Source organism: Taurulus bubalis, assembly GCF_910589615.1.
Source record: "Taurulus bubalis genome assembly, chromosome: 12".
Taxonomy (NCBI): Eukaryota; Metazoa; Chordata; class Actinopteri; order Perciformes; family Cottidae; genus Taurulus; species Taurulus bubalis.
In genome coordinates, this window is record NC_136600.1 from 8090770 (window position 1) to 8108765 (window position 17996).

Here is a 17996-nt window from a genome sequence, read left to right on the forward strand (position 1 = left end):
AATGCCAACAACTTAGAGCAGAATACCAAGGCTTGTGACAGTGTTTGACATTTATTTGCCTGAAGGATACTAGAGATTCCTATAATTTTTTTATATATTTTTTTTTACCTTTCTGTAGTTTTGCATGATATATTTGAAGTGCACTATTCTCTTAAATGTGTGATTGGAAGGATGTCCATAGTGTGTGTTAACTAAATAGCATAAAATTAAGCTTAAAAAGTCCGTACTTATAACCGCTATGTATCGGAAAAACTTAGATAAATAAATATCCCAAAATCTTTGGTCACAATGAAATTAACAAAAGCCACACTGCCTCTGAAACAGTCACCCGGACTCTTTCTGCTCTGTGAACGCACACCGTAGAGTAGTACTTCTAATGTTAGACCTGAATAGCACTCACCGTCTGCAGCAGGGTCTCCAGGTGGCTGAGTTGGCTATCGCACGACCCCGACTCCATCTGGACTTTATTGACAATCCTCTGCAGTCTCTCGAGTCTGGATGAGATGAGATCAATAAAACAAAATTAAAAAGTAAGATCAATAAGACATTCAATTAGACAACCACATCACATTCAGACCAACAGAAGCCTAAAATCACAACTGACGGCCACCTGCATCGCAGCAAATACTCCAATTTATGAGGGTCACTCACGAATGCCATTCCTAAACCCTTTTAGAAAGAGGACACTTCCAGCCGCGAGAGAGTCGGTTCTCCTCGCGCTCCCATCGTGTCTTCTGAAAATACTCTGCCACGTAGCAGCGCAGGGTGATACGAAAATGTCCTCTGACAAAGACCTCCTGTCTGCTCATTCACTTCATTCCTCATCTCAGAACCATAAACAAGGCTATCACAACCTCATGACCCCAAACCGCACCATTCTCCGGGCATGACGCAGCGCTATTCGACCTTGTGAGGCAAAACGTCTTCCACCAGTTTGTCTAACCAAATGCTGGGAAGAGATGCAATACAACAAAAAAAGTATGATCGCGAAATAACATCGCTGTTTGATAAAGGAGTAATTTATTTTACCTTTATTTTAGGTAAATAAACTCTGGTTGTGAAACTTAATAAAACTTAATAAATTAATACAACTTAATAAAAGATCTCACCGCTCAAACTCGATCCTGAGCAGCCGTTCTCTTTCCAGGATGGCCATGTGAAGTCGACCCCATTCCTTCTCCACGTCAATGGGATGGTAGCCCGGAGGGACCTTCACCTGACCAGCATGCACGGCACTCTGCAGGCAGGTGGGAGCAGAATGTGAGCGACCGCTCGACAGAACAGAGCACGCTACGATAAAAAAGAATGAAAGTCAAGGTCAGCTTGCCTCGAAGGACTGGTATATGTGCTTGGACCGGTTCTTCTCGCCCTCTTTCGCTGGCAGCTCTGTCTCTTTGAACTTCAAGAACTGGCGCCACAGGAGCTAAAAGGATACAAAATACACAGAAAAATACTTAATTTAGTAATCCATACATCTTTGTTTGATTTATGCCTCGAATTACATAATGTTTTGCACGTTGAAATGAATCTAAAATCCTAATTCCCTAAATAGCGTAAGCACATTTAACACATCACGCTACAGTTTTAGGAGTCTCCACACAATGGGGCGCTGTCCTCCATTTATTCATTCCCACGGCCGGTGTAAATTGAGTTGAACTCACATAATTACTCAAATAACCTCACCGCCATGTATTACACACGTTACTCGCTAAACGGACTTATCTAAAGAAGGGAAAAAAGGCACAGCCAAACCCGCTACGTTGGATGATGCGTTGTTACTGATAATTTGACTTTGGAGAGAATTAAAACAAATAACTGAAGTCACGCTACGCTTTTGTTCTGCAGCGCCGACAGGGAGTGGCCCAGTGCTCGTGCTCCTCAGGATTAGGATCAGCATTATCTGCCCTTGGCTGCGTATTGTCAGCACCCGCCTGCCCCACCTACAGCACAACAATGTCTGGGAACACAGTCACTTCCAATCTGCCCACAATGAGACATGATACGAGCGTGTTCTTTGATCCAACAACAGAAAGCTTGTTTTCACAGTACTTAAATTCAAAAGACGCGCACTTAGTTTGAACCGTTTATTATGAGTAACATAAAAAACAAAGTATATTTGTGCTCTTCAGTGCCGCTTGACTGCAAGCATAGCAAAAGACAAATCTCCGCCGGAGAGGCATACTATCGGCACGTCATCTCACCTCGATCTCCTCATAGGTGGCAGGGAACTTCCTCTCCTCAAAGATCATGACATGGTGGCGGATCCACTGGAGTATAAGAGTCACCAGCTCGTAGTACTCCTGCCAGCGCAGCTCCAGCTCCTGCAGCCAGCACAGCAGAAAAACATCGGGAGTTTAACAACAGCCAACAACAGACAGGCGAGCGCTTATTCACCCCGCTAAACTCAATTAGGTACCAAACAACCCGGGTCTTGTGTGAGTGGACGAGGAGGCAGAGTGTGGAGGAAGGAGTTGAGGAAGGGGGCAGAGGTGGAGGAGACAGTGGAGGTGGAGGAAGACGGACAGACAGCAGCAGGAAAGTTGAATTTAAAGAAGTATTGTGTTCATAAAACTATGAAGAGTATTGTGTGTTTCAATTTGCGGAATGGCTCGGACATAGAACTCAAGCAAAGTCACAAAAATATCTTTTAAGAGCTAAAGGAAGGTATAGGGGTGAGGAAGAGTCGGCTGAATGAATGCGGGGTAATTGGGTAAGTAAGATCAGAATGCCAATGGGTGGATATTCGGTCTGAACATATTGGCATTATGAGTTGTGTGTATGATAAATCATTGTTTGAGTTATGGAGAAGGGGTAAGAGACATAGAATATAATAATAATATTTTAGACATGTAATATGTATTTACATTGTTGATTTATCTTGTTCGTGATCATTTATATATTTTTTTAGAGTTTGCTATATTTGTACTGACTGCCAGGTGCAGTCAGTACCACTAGTGCTGTGAGTGTATGAAATACTCTACGGTGTGTTTTATGTGAACAGATGATGCGTGTCAACACACATGAGCCGGTGACCTTTGGCTAACGCAGTGTAAACAACACAGGTTGCAAATTTCCTTTGATTCTTGGTTTCACAAGACTTCTATTTCTCTTTAAAAGCAGCAGTGAAAGTGAGTCACAAGCCCGTTCAGGTTTAAATAAATCAAATCAAGCATTCAATCAGATCATAACAGAGCAAATGTATGTGTTACCATGAAGCACATTAATTCATTTATTTTTAATTGTTACTCGTCAAGCAAGAATCACGGTATGGAACAAGTTCTGCTCACGTTAGATCTGGTTACATCCACCCGGGGCATGGCATCATACAGGGATGACACATAGGTGATGATGGACTTCTCATCCGGGTGTGGGACATCGACATCTGTAAGGTAAGGACATCTCATTATTTCATGTTGCAAATGAACAGTAACGAGAAATACTGCTGCATAACACGCCAAATAATAACAAGATTAGATGGCCTTCGGGCCAGCCTTACCCTCAGGGTCCAGGAGGCGGGTCACCCCCAGGTCGCTCTCTGCCACAGTGAAGGCCTGTTCCAGGTTCTGCTGGTTGGTCTGTTGGTACACTTTGCCCATGTCGATGAGTCTGGGACTAAGGGAACACAAACGTAGGCAATTAATCACCAGGTGATACATTATAGTAATCTTCAGGGGTGGTCTAGTGCGGGTTTAATAGTATGAACGACTACGATCTGCAGTGTGAGGACATTTTGAGTCTCCATTACACACCTGGCGTAACACATTTGATAGCCAAGTATGAGAGCAACTGTCAAGCTGCGATTCAAAAGTTTAGCGCCATGCGTACGAGTCCTCAGAAATCCAAAAGTTAAAACTTGGATATATTGGAGGGCTAAATGTCAATAACATTAACATGAAAAAAAAAATCATGAAGTTACTCACTTATATATCTATAGAGAGAATATATTTAAGAGGGCAGCCAACGTAATCAAAGCAGACACATTCCAAGTAGGCAGGCCATCCACGACTTGACTCCCAGGACATAAAAAAAAAGCTTGCATACTTGACTATTACAGAGCCTATGCTCATATTATCCGAATCACTTTAAATGCATTACCAAATCCACAAATTCAAAGGTGCAATGCATATCCCCCGCATTACTGATTATGATATTTAGTAAGCAAATCCAACAGTGCAACCATAACAGAGGGAGCAGGTTCATACAGCTCTCTGATGCACAGAGTGGAGCGCCCTGCATCCTGTCCACGAGCAGGGGAGGCCTCCACGCGGCGGCGCTCTCGCACGGAGCACTGCCCTGTCGGCCGTGAGGAGCCGCCCACGCTCCACCCCTCTCCCTCACGAAAGCCCCGGGACCTGCATCCTCGGCACAGCTCGTCTGCGCTGGAGCGGGCCCCTGAGCTCTGGGAGCCCCGGCCCGAGTCCCAGGAGGATCCCTCCGATGGGATGTCCTCGCACAACATGATCACCCGGTCGTCCACGTCGCTGACAGATCTTGACACGCCACGAGCAAAGCCGATGCTTCCCTTCTTCTTCTTGGACTTCTTCCTCATGCTGAGCATTTTTATTTTAAATTTGCAGAACGGGCCCTGGCCCAGTGGTTAGTAGAAGAGGTTTTGCTTCCGTGGCTGGCCCTACAGCTTCACAGATCTGTCGGTGGCTTGATGGTCGCATGTCCATCAATCCACTGCATTGTCTCAGGTGAAGAGCCCCTTAATCCTTCTGCAGGGTTGCTGAGATCCTCCTAGTGGCACAGCCCAGTCACTGCTTTTTTTCCCTTTCACATGACGCCTAATTAGACTGTTGTGGCGTTGTGAATTCAAATAGTAACTCTTCAAACGCCTACATAAACCATCCTGGAGAACTTTCTGGATGAACGCCCGTTCTGCACCGGGATGCCCGGCACTGTGCCGACACACGAAGCAACGGCAAAGTGTTCATGTAGCAGCCACAAAGCGCCACAGTTACGCCCACACACCACACCCCTGACCGTTATGAGGGGCGGCACTGATCTGGCATCAGGTGTCTCCAAAGAGGGAGGGAGAGAGAGAGAGAGAGAGAAAGTTTCACGGTGCACGCTTCAGTTCAAGGAAACTTGTCCCTGCAGGCATCCCTTTCTTTCAGTGCATAATGGCTTTAATGTGCTCCGCCTTTAACTTTCTCTCATCTTATACCACTTTGCTCTTCTGCAAGAATCCCTTTGTTTTAAACGTCTAAAAAGAAACCGACCAATGACAAGTTGCATTCACAAATCTTCCTGAGAAATAAACGAGCATTCATTTCCCAGGATGCTACCACACAGAGCGACCCGTAACCACTAATTCTACCATAAAGACACACAACAACGTCAGGGGGATTAACATATGTGGTTGTCAACAGCAAAGACTTGAGATTTTACTTTTTAATACCTAGGTTTGCAAACAGTCTAATAAACTAATCGTGTTTAATAGAGGAAGTATCATCTTACGGTGGTAGAGTGTTACTCACGGCCAACGCCTGCTAGTGTTATTCCTAGACTAAAGGCCTGAAACGTTCATGGAGAACCATTAATACAGCTTTTATTAAAGCAGCAGGGCTGCCAGGTGCAGTCAGTAGAAAATAGGTCAACAGAAGACGTTTTAAAAGAAAGAGTAACACAAAAACATGGCTCTGTACGCTGCTAATGGACTTTCTATTGAAATAAACAAGATATAACACCATTAAAAAGTCACACCATGGTTATCATGTCTAAAATATAATGGTAGTGTAATTTGACATTTTGAAAGTGTGGTAAAGGTCCCACTCCTGGTCCAGTGCACTTAAACTCATTGTCCTATTACAGAAGTCCTGCATCTTTTTATACTTGCTATTATTTGATATTTCACACCATTTTACACTCCAGCATATGATCAGCAATGAAGTGCCCACTCACTGGTGTTTGTGTATGACGGCGTTGAAGAGCTTGCCGTCCCTCCAGCTGGTGGTGAAATTATCACAGCGGATGGACTGGTAGCCGTCGGTCATCCTCTGGGACCAGAGCAGCAGCTTCTCTTTGGCCGTCATGTCCTCCGATCCGCCGATCTGAATATCTGAGATCTGAGACAATTTGTATAAATACACATGTTAGAAAAGGTGGATGTTGTGTTCAAAATCCAAATTGCACCTTTTTATTGTTCCTTGACTTAATGTCTTTCCTGGTTGTCTCGTCTATTGGCATGTTAAATATTGATCAGGTGTTCAACGCCGCTGCTGCAGCTTCCGGATAAGTTTTCATTTCAAAAGAAAATCTAAAAAAGATGAGTCATAGGTTTCCATTTTGTGTGTGTGTGTGTGTGTGTGTGTAAATATCAATGTGTTTGCGCCACTCAAATGTATCTCCTCTCACACACTCTCCTGCAAATCTGCAAACATTTCTAAATGGGGGATAATTTTTTGAAATAATGTGATGTGTTGTCATCCCTTATGCAGATTTATTTTTGATCTTCGTCAATAAAAAGCATGTTATGGACCACTCATCTGGATGTTTTGGTCATGTCGATGTTAGAGTTATTTTCCTTAGAGCTTACAATTCTTATTTCCTCAGTGAATTATCATAATTGAGGATACTACAGTTTGTGATGTGATTTAACATTACTTGATGAGACTGGAATGTTCCTCTCCCCCTCTGCTCTCTATGACTCACCAGCTGCCACGACCCAGCTATGTGCCCTCTCTATTCTATAAGAGCGTAAAGACTCATTATGTGTATCTACAGGGCCCACTGGCACCTTCACCAGATCACCACTCACCACCAATGTCTCCTTTATTTCCCATGCTCTGCTTTTTGCAACCCGAACCTGAATCATATGACATTAGAAGGTGCGGCTCCGCCAGTTCGGCTGGTACCCAGGGATTTCTGCCTGGCAACTCTTTGGCATTGACGGGAACAGCAGGAAAAGGCAACAGCAGGAAAAGGGAACAGCAGGAAAAGGCCCGCTAGCACGGCAAAGGGTAGCACGGCAACAAGCTGTACACTCGGCCCGACACACCCTCCCCTTGGGAGTCAGGGTGAGAGTGACTCATACGCACACACTCACACCCTGACGGTGTTTTCTCAAAATATGGGAAGACTTATTTTGTTTTGATTAGATTGTGTCTTTTTGAGAAGGAATTTGGAGAGCAGAATCCATTCTGATTGGTTCCAGGAAACAGCAGATCCCAGAGACAGAGGTATAGAGCGGTAATGTAATGAAACACAACACTGACTGATGAGGAGACCTGGAAGTGCAGGATGATGGTCCATATTAACCCCAGGGTGAGCTTGGGGTTCCCATCTGCTATGTCATCATTTCTGATGTTCACCAGCTTGACCTGAGAAGACAAAACGCAGTGTGATTAGTTTCATGATTATAGACACACACACACACACACACACACACACACACACACACACACACACACACACACACACACACACACACACACACACACACACACACACGTGACTTGTGACAGGGGCAAGTTCAAGGTATCCTCTCATGTGTCGTACCTGCCGGTGTCTGAGGAAGTCCAGTGCTATCTGTACATTCTGCAGTTTGTGGAATCGCATGCGGCCCTTCTCTCTGGGCTGAAGAGGAGGAAAAAAAAAGAGATAAAGAGGTGTTTTGACTCCATTGGATACTAGACTGTCAGAGACGATCCTTTTGGTATATTCATGGTGAAGGAGAACAATAAGCATTCAATCAAAACACAGAAATGAAAGGGAAGGAAAACAGAAAATCGTATGGAAAGACATTTAAACAGAAAGAATAGATGTAATAACTGGGGAATCTTGGATATTTTTTTAAGGAATTTTAGGTGAGTAATTCTTTTGATTTTCATCCTGTTGTTTGCCACCATCGAAACACTTGGGGAGGAAAAGAAAATATGCTGGAAATAACAAAACCTTTAGAATACTAAATACAGCAGGAAATTAGCGCTTTTTTATTATTTCAATCTACTGACAGCAAAGAAGAGCTCATAATGCATGATGCTTAGTTGGTCCTTTAAATTTCAGATGTAAATCAGGAAAGTAATGCTGAATAAAAAATATAAAGTCCCTAAACAAATACAAGCACATCGGCTTTGCAAAACAAGGTACCGCTTGAGCCCAAAACTGCCGAGTTAATAAACTGCTGGTTGATCACTAAATATGTTAGTTAAAATCCAGCAGCCAAATGCTTAAAGCAAGCATGAACACATGAATGAATGAATGAAAGAAAGGAAATAGACAACAAAACACTTGAATCGCAGTGGAGGTCTGGACACCATGCACAGCCAGCTCACTCAAAGAGAGCAGATGGATACTAATGATAATAATTATAATAAACCCAAAACATAGGATGTCTACGGTAAGTTATCGACCCACTCACCACCCGAGTGCTCGTGGCCACATCTCTCTCCCTCGGCTAGCCCCAGCAAGAGCAGTGCAAAGAGAGGAGGCGAAGGCCAGACGGCAAAGATCAGCACACACAGACAGAGGTTACAGTGAGGAAATCAGGAGATGAGGAAGAGGACGACGAGGAGGAAGAGGACGAGGAGTAGAGAAGGAGAACAGTACGTCAGATAGGAGTATAGTACACACACACACACACACGCACACACACGCACACACACACACACAAGCCAAAGTGGGGTTAATGTATCAAGGCTATGGAGGCGTTCAGAAGATGAGCAGAGCCAGAGCTGGTGGAGGGAGCGGTGAACTACAGCAGCAGAGCAGCTTCTGTGCAGAGCCGGTGTGTCAGCCCGAGGATTATAGTTCGGTAAGACATAGAAAGACTAGAGGGCGCATGAGACGTCACGCATAAATAAAAAGTAGGGAGATAGTTGGGATAGAGAGAAAGGGACGGCAGACTCAAGAGGAGCCAGTGAATGAGTCTTTGTTTAGTAGCGTTCAGCTCAGGTTCAGCCTTTGACTGGCGACGTGGCTGAGGCTGGTTACGACTTGTTGCCACAGGGGTGATATTTCAGGTCGACTGAAGGAGAGTACTCCTTGTGTAATTAGTCTGGATTAGGTTTTGGTCTGGAGGACGTCTGATGGGTAAAAGATGCAGAGCTCGGGGCAGATTCGTTGCCCTGTTCAGAAATCAGACATCGTGGTGCAATACTCACCAGCGTGTCCCCGGAGAGGACCTCCAACAGCGAGATCAGGTTATGTCCATCTCGGAGGTCTTCATACAGGTCTGTCACGTGACGCTGCGTCTGCCAGGACAAAGGGAAAAGAGCGCGTCACGAGGATTCAAGAGGCAAGCAGCATGACCAACACCAGCAACCCCATTTTATATACAGAGACAGCTATTCATGACTAACAGCTGGCACATTTGTTTGAGTGGCTGAAACGGAAAACACTGAATCAGTACTTCAGTATTGTCTTCCATCAAATCACAATACTGGTTTATTTTTTGCAAATGTTGTTACAGGTGGACTCAGTGGCCTTTTACATAAATGAATGGCAACAACCTGCGCTGTTTAGTTTAGCTTGAATAGAAGTGCGTGTGTACAGTGAGAGCGCTCTCTCCACTGGTACAATTCTACACAGGTCAGGAATTTATAGCCGTGAGCAGCCAAGCCTGACTCCAACTCCAAATGTCAGCTGTCATCCCTGAAAAGTGATAGATGGGGCCGCATAAAAACCAGAGCAGTGAGATAAAAAAAAAAAAAACATACAAACGCACACAAAAAAAAACATAAAATAAAAATAAAACACAAAAAGGTCTCATGAAACTTTCAGAAGAGCATTCCCCGGTTATAAAAGTGAGGTGTGGTGTACTTGCAACCCGACACTGAGGGATGATGTCGTGACTATGCCAGAAAACACAAGATAGGATAGGGGGACATAAAAAAGCAAAAAAAGCAAGGGAGGTCTCCATGCAAAGTCGTCCCCGAGTCCAGACACATTTAGTAGAGTCCCTGCTGGAACGTGCCAGTACCTACCTCTGCCCTCCGATGCTGGGTGGAGAGGGATGAAAGATGGAGGAATGGGAACAGATGGATGAGCAATGGAGAAACAGAGAGAATTGAAAGAGAGAGAGAGAGGGAGAAAAGCAGAAATAAATAGACAATAAAAAGAGCAATGATTTGGATGATGGCATACGAGACGGACGGATGAAACGCAGAGTAGTTTTAAACTTTTGCTTTGTTCTGTGCATCCGGCATCCAAATGCGTTGGGTCCTGTGGGTGGAGGAGGCCTCGGCCCTCGAATGGAATGAAAGCACATCTCCCTTGCAAGTCACAACAGTGGCTCGTGTTATGTTTCAACACAGTTATCTAAAAAAAAACGTAGCTATGCTCCTCCCTCCTGGCAGAGCTGAGAGGAACACATCTGGATCCGAGTGTGGAGGAGAAGGCAGCCATCACTGCCACCAGTAGGGTTCACTGTCTCCTCATTTAAAGCATCGTTTGGTCAACTTGCTGTGATAGAAATATCTGTATTCTTTAGCTGCACACGATTGTATACAACTTTGAACATCTTAATCAAACATGACTGTTAAATTATTTTTCGATTTTTGCGATTATCTTGCAGTGTATTTTATTTTGTGTGTAGTCAAGAGCCGGCTATCACCACCCCTCAATTGGTGTGGTCTGCCACACCGTTGCAGCTGAAAGGTAGGTGTTATGCTACAAATTGCCCTCTCAGACGCAAAAAAGAAAAAGCTGCTCTGCAAACTTGTCACGGTGATTATCATTAGTGCACATGGCAGACAGCACCTCATCCTCGTCCCTCCACATGGAAGCGCTTAGCATGCTTTGGGTTTAACGTAACGTTTTACGACACCTTGCGCAATTCCTCTAATCTCCCAAAGGAATACTTTCAATAATAATCAGGGAAAATGTGAAATCCATCTGCAACAATTGTAGTTTTTTCAACCTTATCAAATGTAAGATCATGCTTGAGGCAGATTTTTGCTCTGCAGCTGGTGTGACATTCCACAGGATTAAAAGATTTAGTGCGCTGGGGAAACCACTCGGTGGCCCTTCACAGCTTTTCATGGCTGCACCCTACCTCTAGTCTGCCTTTGTCAAGCCAACCCTTAAGCCATTAAATCAGTTTAACATCAGTTTAACCTCAGAGGAGCAGTCTGTCTTCACCGACATTTTCAGTAGCTGAATGTAGGTGGAGATGAAGATCCTTTTCTTGCTACCTGTTGCTCTTCTTAAGTTAAAAGTTATGTGCAATCCTTCGACCTTTTGAGAACAAAACAATCATGTGGTTGCTTCTCAAACCGGATATTCATATCGATGTGAATACATGTAATCCATGCAACGTCCCACGCATCAACGTCAGGTGAGGCCGGGCATGATCTACATGTGCTACCGTTGGCCCTAACCACCGTGGGCTCTGGGCCGAGACCAGCATTTGCCTTTTCAGAACGAGCTAAGTGAGACCAGATGTCTGTTCCTCAGGAGGAACAAGAGGAACTACAGAAGGTTCTCACCCTGTGGTAGCAGAATATTGCACTGCACATTCATGGAAAGGAAAACACTGTGCTTATTTTCTTCCCCTCTTTTTCCGTAAAAGATATAAATAAAAGAATGGCCCCTGTGTCTGTGGAATGTGAATGTTCAAATAATGTGGAAGCACTTAATGCCGTGATGGCTGTTAATGCATTGCCGCCAATGGGAGTTTTCTCGAAGAAAAGTGGCACAAGCAGGGATATTTTTACGGCTCTGTGGGAGGGTTATTGTGTTACGGGGCCTAATGTGTTCCACTCGTAATGAGGAACTCCAGAGTGAGAAGTCTGGTCCCATCCTGACCCGTTAACCTTCCTCCGAAAAGCGTGACGCATCGGCAGGCTTTCAGGTCGGAGTGTGAGAACAGAGCGCGAGAGTGGACACCCGCTGACGGATGCTTTACACGGCTGATGACGGACCGGACAGCCTTAAAGACAAAGTGTGAGAGAACAACTGCCAAACTAATGTGTGTTTTTATAAGAGGGGTGGGGAGGGTCAATGACGGTAATCATTTCCACACTGTCAGTCCCAATGCACAGGTAATGCACAGATCATCTCACCTGTCATCATCACCTGTCACTCCCAAAAAAATTAATTCCCAACACATCTTGGAATAAATAAATAATGTTTGCATGAAGTGAATGTTGGTCTGCTTTCATACTGAAAGAGAAATGATCTCATGAAGCCTTGACCTGTGATTTAAGTGCATGTTATGTGAGAAAAGAAACTTTTCGGTTTAACTTTGGTGGCCACTAATTTTGCAGTGTACCTCGTGCGCGTGTGACAATGAACATGGGACGCGACATCGTAGGCGTACGAGAGCTCTAAAGTGCCTTTAGGGTCAGGAATAAGAAACAGTGAGAGTCAAGGACGGGTCCTTACCTTTATCAAGTGCTTGTTGACCCATTTTGTGAAGGTCTTTTTCTGTACTCGATCTCGTTCATCTGAAAAACAGAGACACCGCGGCGTTAGTCATCATGTGGAAAGCAAACAAATTGAATTAAAAACGTGTGCTGTAGCTTTGTGACGATGGATGTATAGCGGTTGGACGCTCCATTTATTTGGCATAAAAGCAGCAAAGCAAAGAGGAAATCCCCAAAATACCAGACTTGTTGGATATCTGCAAGACCAACGGATTCATCACCAGGTTAAAACAAAAGCCTCTTGACTGTGCACGCCTGCACCTGAGTCAGACCGCATAAGATCACAGTCATTGTCGGCAGATGCCCCACCCCCTCCCCCCTTGTATGGGAAACTTTGTATTTGCGGTGTCACATCTGTCCCTATGACAACGCCGCCAGGCTGTGCTCTTGGACACACACATTCATGAAAGGGTTCCACTGCTAAAAGGACGGATGTGTCAAGATAGTGTTGCATGATTACACCGAGACATGGCACAGCTATTAGAGAGTGCAATTTTCCAACAAGAAAAAACAAGATCTTGGCAAGGAACACACCCACTAAGACAACAAAACCTGCATACACCCAATTCCTCTTGGAGTTCAGGCAAAAAAGCCACAAGGTGTGGCGGCGCTGCCACATCCATTGTGGACATAGTGGATGGATCGGCCATGTGAAGCCAGTTCATCTTCACTGAACGGCGTTCATTTCACGGGATGAAAAGTGGCGCTTTGAAGGCGCCAATCAGACACATTTAGGCATTTCTGCCATGTATTTTCACTGTAACTCCCTCCCTCCCCCCCCCCGTCACTGACTCACACAGCCAATAAGGCCATCCACATTAAGCCGTAATGGACTGTGGACACAGACACAAAGTCCTCCGTCTTATCAGGTGAAAGGGAGCGATCTGAACCGTACAGCGACACACCCAGCGAAGAAAAGGAAAGGGTTGTGATTCAACCTTGAAAAAAAAAAAAAAAAGGCGCCCGTGGGCTGCGTTTGCTTTCTCAGGTCGGTGTCAAGAGGACTTCGGCAAGTGTGTTATGGAACTATGTTTCCAGGGCAACCGTGTGTAGACACGGAAGACCTTTAACCACCTCATTTATCACTCAAACCAACGGGGGCCTGAGCTTATAGCTATGTGACCTCCGAGGTTCTACTTCCTGATGATTGGTGACACACGCGCGCGGCTGCGGACAAAGCAGTTATCCCGGAGGAGTTGCACCTTTGACCTGTCGGGTCTCCGCATTCTGTTCCCATCACGTTAACGAATCCTGGTTCAAACTGCTCTTTGTGGGCTCGTTGTTCTTCGTAAGTGAAGGGTATGCGAGCGGATAGAGGCTGAGTGAACTTCAAGGATCAAGTGTCACCAGACACAAACAGGTTTCGGTGAGGTGTGGAGCCCACAGCCCAAAACAGCAAAAAAAGGTCAACAGCAGTTTTCCCACTCGGCGTAGTTGGACTTGCAGATTGAGATTATGCACGGCAAACATACTGTACAATAACCGTATGAAGCACAACTGAATGTTATCGATGGAATCTTGGTCAAATTAGCTACACCTTAACCCAATACTTACACATTGTGGCCTTTGTAATAATAATGCAATTAATCACAATAGAACACAAGTTCATTTTAGGACTTTAGGTACATTCAGGGGATATTATTATTATTTATCACTTTTAATTGAAACTGAGTATTTTTAATTGTTGTTTAATTCCTACTTTCACTTAAGAACCCAAAACAATTTGTCCACCACTGCTCAGGGAATCACAATGGTGAATCAAAGTGTCTTGATGAGAATAACTCATGTATTCCACTGCATGGTTATACAGGGCAATCTTTTTCAGGGGGGGGGGATACAAAATAAAATAAAATATGAAAGGAACAAACAGATTGAGGGGGATAATGTAACACACCATTCACCTTGTCTCCAGCACAATTGAAGACTCATTCACCCCCAAAACACCCCCAATGCTTCACAACACAACTTGTGAATGGGCTTGGCTGACCAATACGAAGTGAGGAAGCTGCTGATGCATTAGGAAAGGGGTGTTTCCTCCTCGAAGACACAGAGATGGAGAAAACGCTGGACACCACAGTCTAACCACAGTACCTGCATGTCTGCCATATTCACTGCTTTGACATTCATACTTGCCTGTGACACCACTGAACACCCCGCCACCTTTGGAATCTGACTGATGAGCCAGCTTGTGTCCCAAAACCATCCATTAAACAACACGCCAATCACATGAACCTCTTCAAAGCCCTGACAGACAGAAACGCCCAAAAACCTGAACATTGTCCAACGTCCTCCTTTCACCTCTTCACAAAAGAAAAAAAACACTTCACTCTTGCCCAGCGGCGGCGTCACACACACACACACACACACACACACACACACACACACACACACACACACACACACACACACACAGGAAGAGATATGTAGAGATCAAGACTCGCAACGGAGCCGTTTCCCCATCAACTGCCACCATACTGGTACCTTTCCTGCCGTCCATAGCCTTCAGCATCCCCCGGTTATAGCCATCGTCAGAGGGCACCCTCTCCCTGCCCGCGCTGTCAGAGGAAAAATTCCTGTACCTCTGCTGCTGCTGCTGCAGCTGCTGTGAGTTCATTTCCACGGTTTGTGAATGTGAACAATACTCCTAACGATAAAATATCCTTGCCGGCTTTTCCTCCCATACAACGATAAACTTCTGCTTATCTCGCGTCTATCTGACCCTCTGGCCCACGAGTCCCGTGGCCACAATCCACTCAGCACTTCACTAACTTAGGTTTTCTCTACCGTCTTGCCTCTCAAACTCCTCACTCCCTCATTGGGTTTGACTCTGCCCCTCTTTTCTTTTCTCTCTCTCTCTCTCTCTCTCTCTCTCTCTCTCTCCTCCTCCTTTCTTTTTTCTCCCACTCACTCTATCCCTTTCAGAGCAAATGGTGCCTGTGGGCTATGAAGTCTGGGCCTGTCCTTGTATGCGATGAGCGAGTGTGTATTTAGTGCGTGCTAGTGTGTGTGTGTGTGTGTGTGTGTGTGTGTGTGTGTGTGTGTGTGGAGGACATGGTGGGCAGGGCTCTAAACACACCCCTTCCGCCGTGCCTCGCTGAGGACGAGGTCTGGTAACCTAGCTGCATGTCACCTAATCGCTTCGTTTGCACAACACACACACGCACGCACACACACACACACACACACACACACACACACACACACACACACACACACACACACACACACAGAGCTGAGTCTCAAGGTGTAATAAAGTAATCATAAAGGTCTGTGCTAATCGCTTTTTTCAGAATTTATATTGCACTAAATAGAGCATTAATGAATGGTGTACGGTCTACTGCCAGAAATAACAAAGATATAAAACAAGAGCCTGAAAAAAGTAATAAGTTAATTTCAGTCAAACGCTCACACACACACAAACTCACATCCTCGTGGTTAATCATCGCTTATTCACAGCATTCCTCCGACATCTCACATTAGGAGTTAATCCCTGTGACGAAGAAAAAAAACTAAAAAGGAGAAGTGAAGTGAAGAGATGGGGGATGAGATCGTTTTGGGAAGGGCTGATTTGGATTCCAGACAGTGATGAATGACCACGCCCAGAACATCACTGACTTACAGAGAAATACAGCAGCTTATAGCTCAGTGTTTGAGCACGCTTGTGAATGTGTGTAAAGACAGACTATTCTCATGAATAAACACACACACACACAGCACAGCATCTGTGTGGACGTCTTCATTGTAAAGCATTTCTCACTTCTTCATAGAAGTGCATCTCCAGGAGGTGCAGGCAGGCAGTGTTTAGAATAAGCAAAGGCAAAGCCGTTCAAGATTATTATTCTGGGTTTGTCAATGGCCAGTCGAAGCATATTTCCAGCGTACTGTATATATATTTAGAAAGTTATTTTCCATAATAGATTAATCTGAAGAAAAACAAGACAAAAAAAACACACGTTTTAACTAATCAATCAGTCACAAAATCTAAACCACAAGCGGAATTTGTTGGCAGTGTTATCAGCCAACTTTCTGTTAAATTGTTCATTACTATAAAGCTGAATGCTAAATTGTAGCACAATAGGAGAAGATCCTACAGTCAGTGCAGTGAGTCAGTAATGCCAGATTACACACAGCAATGCTAATATTAGTCAAAATGTCTCATTTAAAAAGTTTTTCCTTGCTTTAACTGGCACACAGTTCCTGTATATATTATAATATTATCCAAGGAGTTTGGGCTTTGGTTACACACAGTCCCTCCATAATGGTCGCCTATGACTCGTGCTGACAGCTAAGCTGGAGGGCAGGCCCCTGGCACTAATACTACTATATCCCATTCCCTCTCCCTGACTGACATCATCTAATCAGGCATCCTAAACCACTCTTTCTTCCCAAAGCGCTGGGTGCTGAACGCGACCTGTCGGAGCACGAAGGTGCTTCATGTGTCGGCGTGAGTGTGTCCGTGTGGGTGTGTGAGCCGCGTTGACTCATTTAGTGCCACGTTAGCAGATTTCAGAGACACACCTTTGTAGGTCTGATACGATGTCTAGGCAAGCTTAGGAATGAAGGAGTGGTATGCGGGTAGGCAATTAAAAAGGAAAGGAATCATACACAAACACATCATTCATTGGCGAACTTTTATTGTTCAACTGTACATGCTGTAATTTCAATCAAAAAGTTGTAGCAGATCAGGCTTTGAGGGATGAGAACAGCGAAAGGTCGATAAAGCTCTTCATTAACGACGTAGAGTGTAGAACAGAATAGGCTGTCATGGAATTGAACAGAACGCTAACTGTTTTCCAGGTTATCTGAGATGCAGGAGCAACAGAATAGACTGTAACTGACGGCTAGAGCTTTCTAAACCTCACGGGAAACACTAGCAGGAGCCCTGAGAAGGAAAGAAGTGTGGAACATCTTAGTCATGAGATGTTTCCACGGAAAAGGAGGCATATCATTAAGGTCTCAACATGCTTATTACACTGCTGCCTCCTATGGCTTCATCAAAACCAGATGGAACTCTTTGGGCTGTTTTCTATTACATGAGCGGAGAGAGCTTGCTGAAAGTAAAAGGAGAAACTATTTTCTTTCTCAATGACGAGTTAGAGGTTCGATTTTTTTTTTCAGTGATGGAAGTGACAGTGAAGTTGGGTTTCCCTCTTCCCGCACTGATGCTTACTATCTATTGACATGCTTGCTGGGTTGGAAGATTGGCTAAATGGGGACTTCATTGTTTTTATAAGTCTAATTTACCGAGGTCTTGTACTTTTTTTGTGGGGAATCTTTATTTTATTTTTTTAGTCATGCAAGAGGCTAGAGATAGAAATGTTGGTTGCTCAGTTGGTAAACCACTGTGGTGATCTTCAGTCGCCAATTATCAGGTCAAAATGTCTATTTGTTTATTTTGGTTTAATACCTGCAAGACAGCTCTAATTTGTGTCGACTAAAAAACACACAAAAACTAGCGCTGAGACACTGAAACTCTGCATTACACCTCACATTGTCTTTGGGAACACGTTAGCTTCCAGACGTTAGCATTTAGCTCAGCGCGCTGCAGTGCATGCACTGTGCCTCTGCAGAGAGCCGCCGGCTCTTGTTACCAAACGAGATAGTGTATCATTGTGAAAATGGTTC

The 17996-nt window shown here is 44.6% G+C and overlaps 1 protein-coding gene across 1 annotated transcript in view; it reads right to left on the reverse strand.

Moving 5' to 3' along the window:
• The window catches only part of LOC306745099 (plectin-like), a 37833-nt gene extending 22372 nt beyond the window's left edge, over positions 1-15461 (reverse strand). The window contains exons 1-13 of the mRNA XM_079227834.1: positions 14853-15461; positions 12331-12392; positions 9930-9944; positions 9108-9197; positions 7504-7581; positions 7233-7325; positions 5908-6071; positions 3497-3612; positions 3288-3382; positions 2202-2321; positions 1328-1423; positions 1110-1237; positions 401-494 (exon numbers count right to left, since the gene is read on the reverse strand). Coding sequence (XP_079083960.1) covers positions 401-494; positions 1110-1237; positions 1328-1423; positions 2202-2321; positions 3288-3382; positions 3497-3612; positions 5908-6071; positions 7233-7325; positions 7504-7581; positions 9108-9197; positions 9930-9944; positions 12331-12392; positions 14853-14985 — 1284 coding nt within the window. The 5' untranslated portion in view covers positions 14986-15461. The remainder of the gene's footprint in view (positions 1-400; positions 495-1109; positions 1238-1327; positions 1424-2201; positions 2322-3287; positions 3383-3496; positions 3613-5907; positions 6072-7232; positions 7326-7503; positions 7582-9107; positions 9198-9929; positions 9945-12330; positions 12393-14852) is intronic.
• Positions 15462-17996: the final 2535 nt, after the last annotated feature.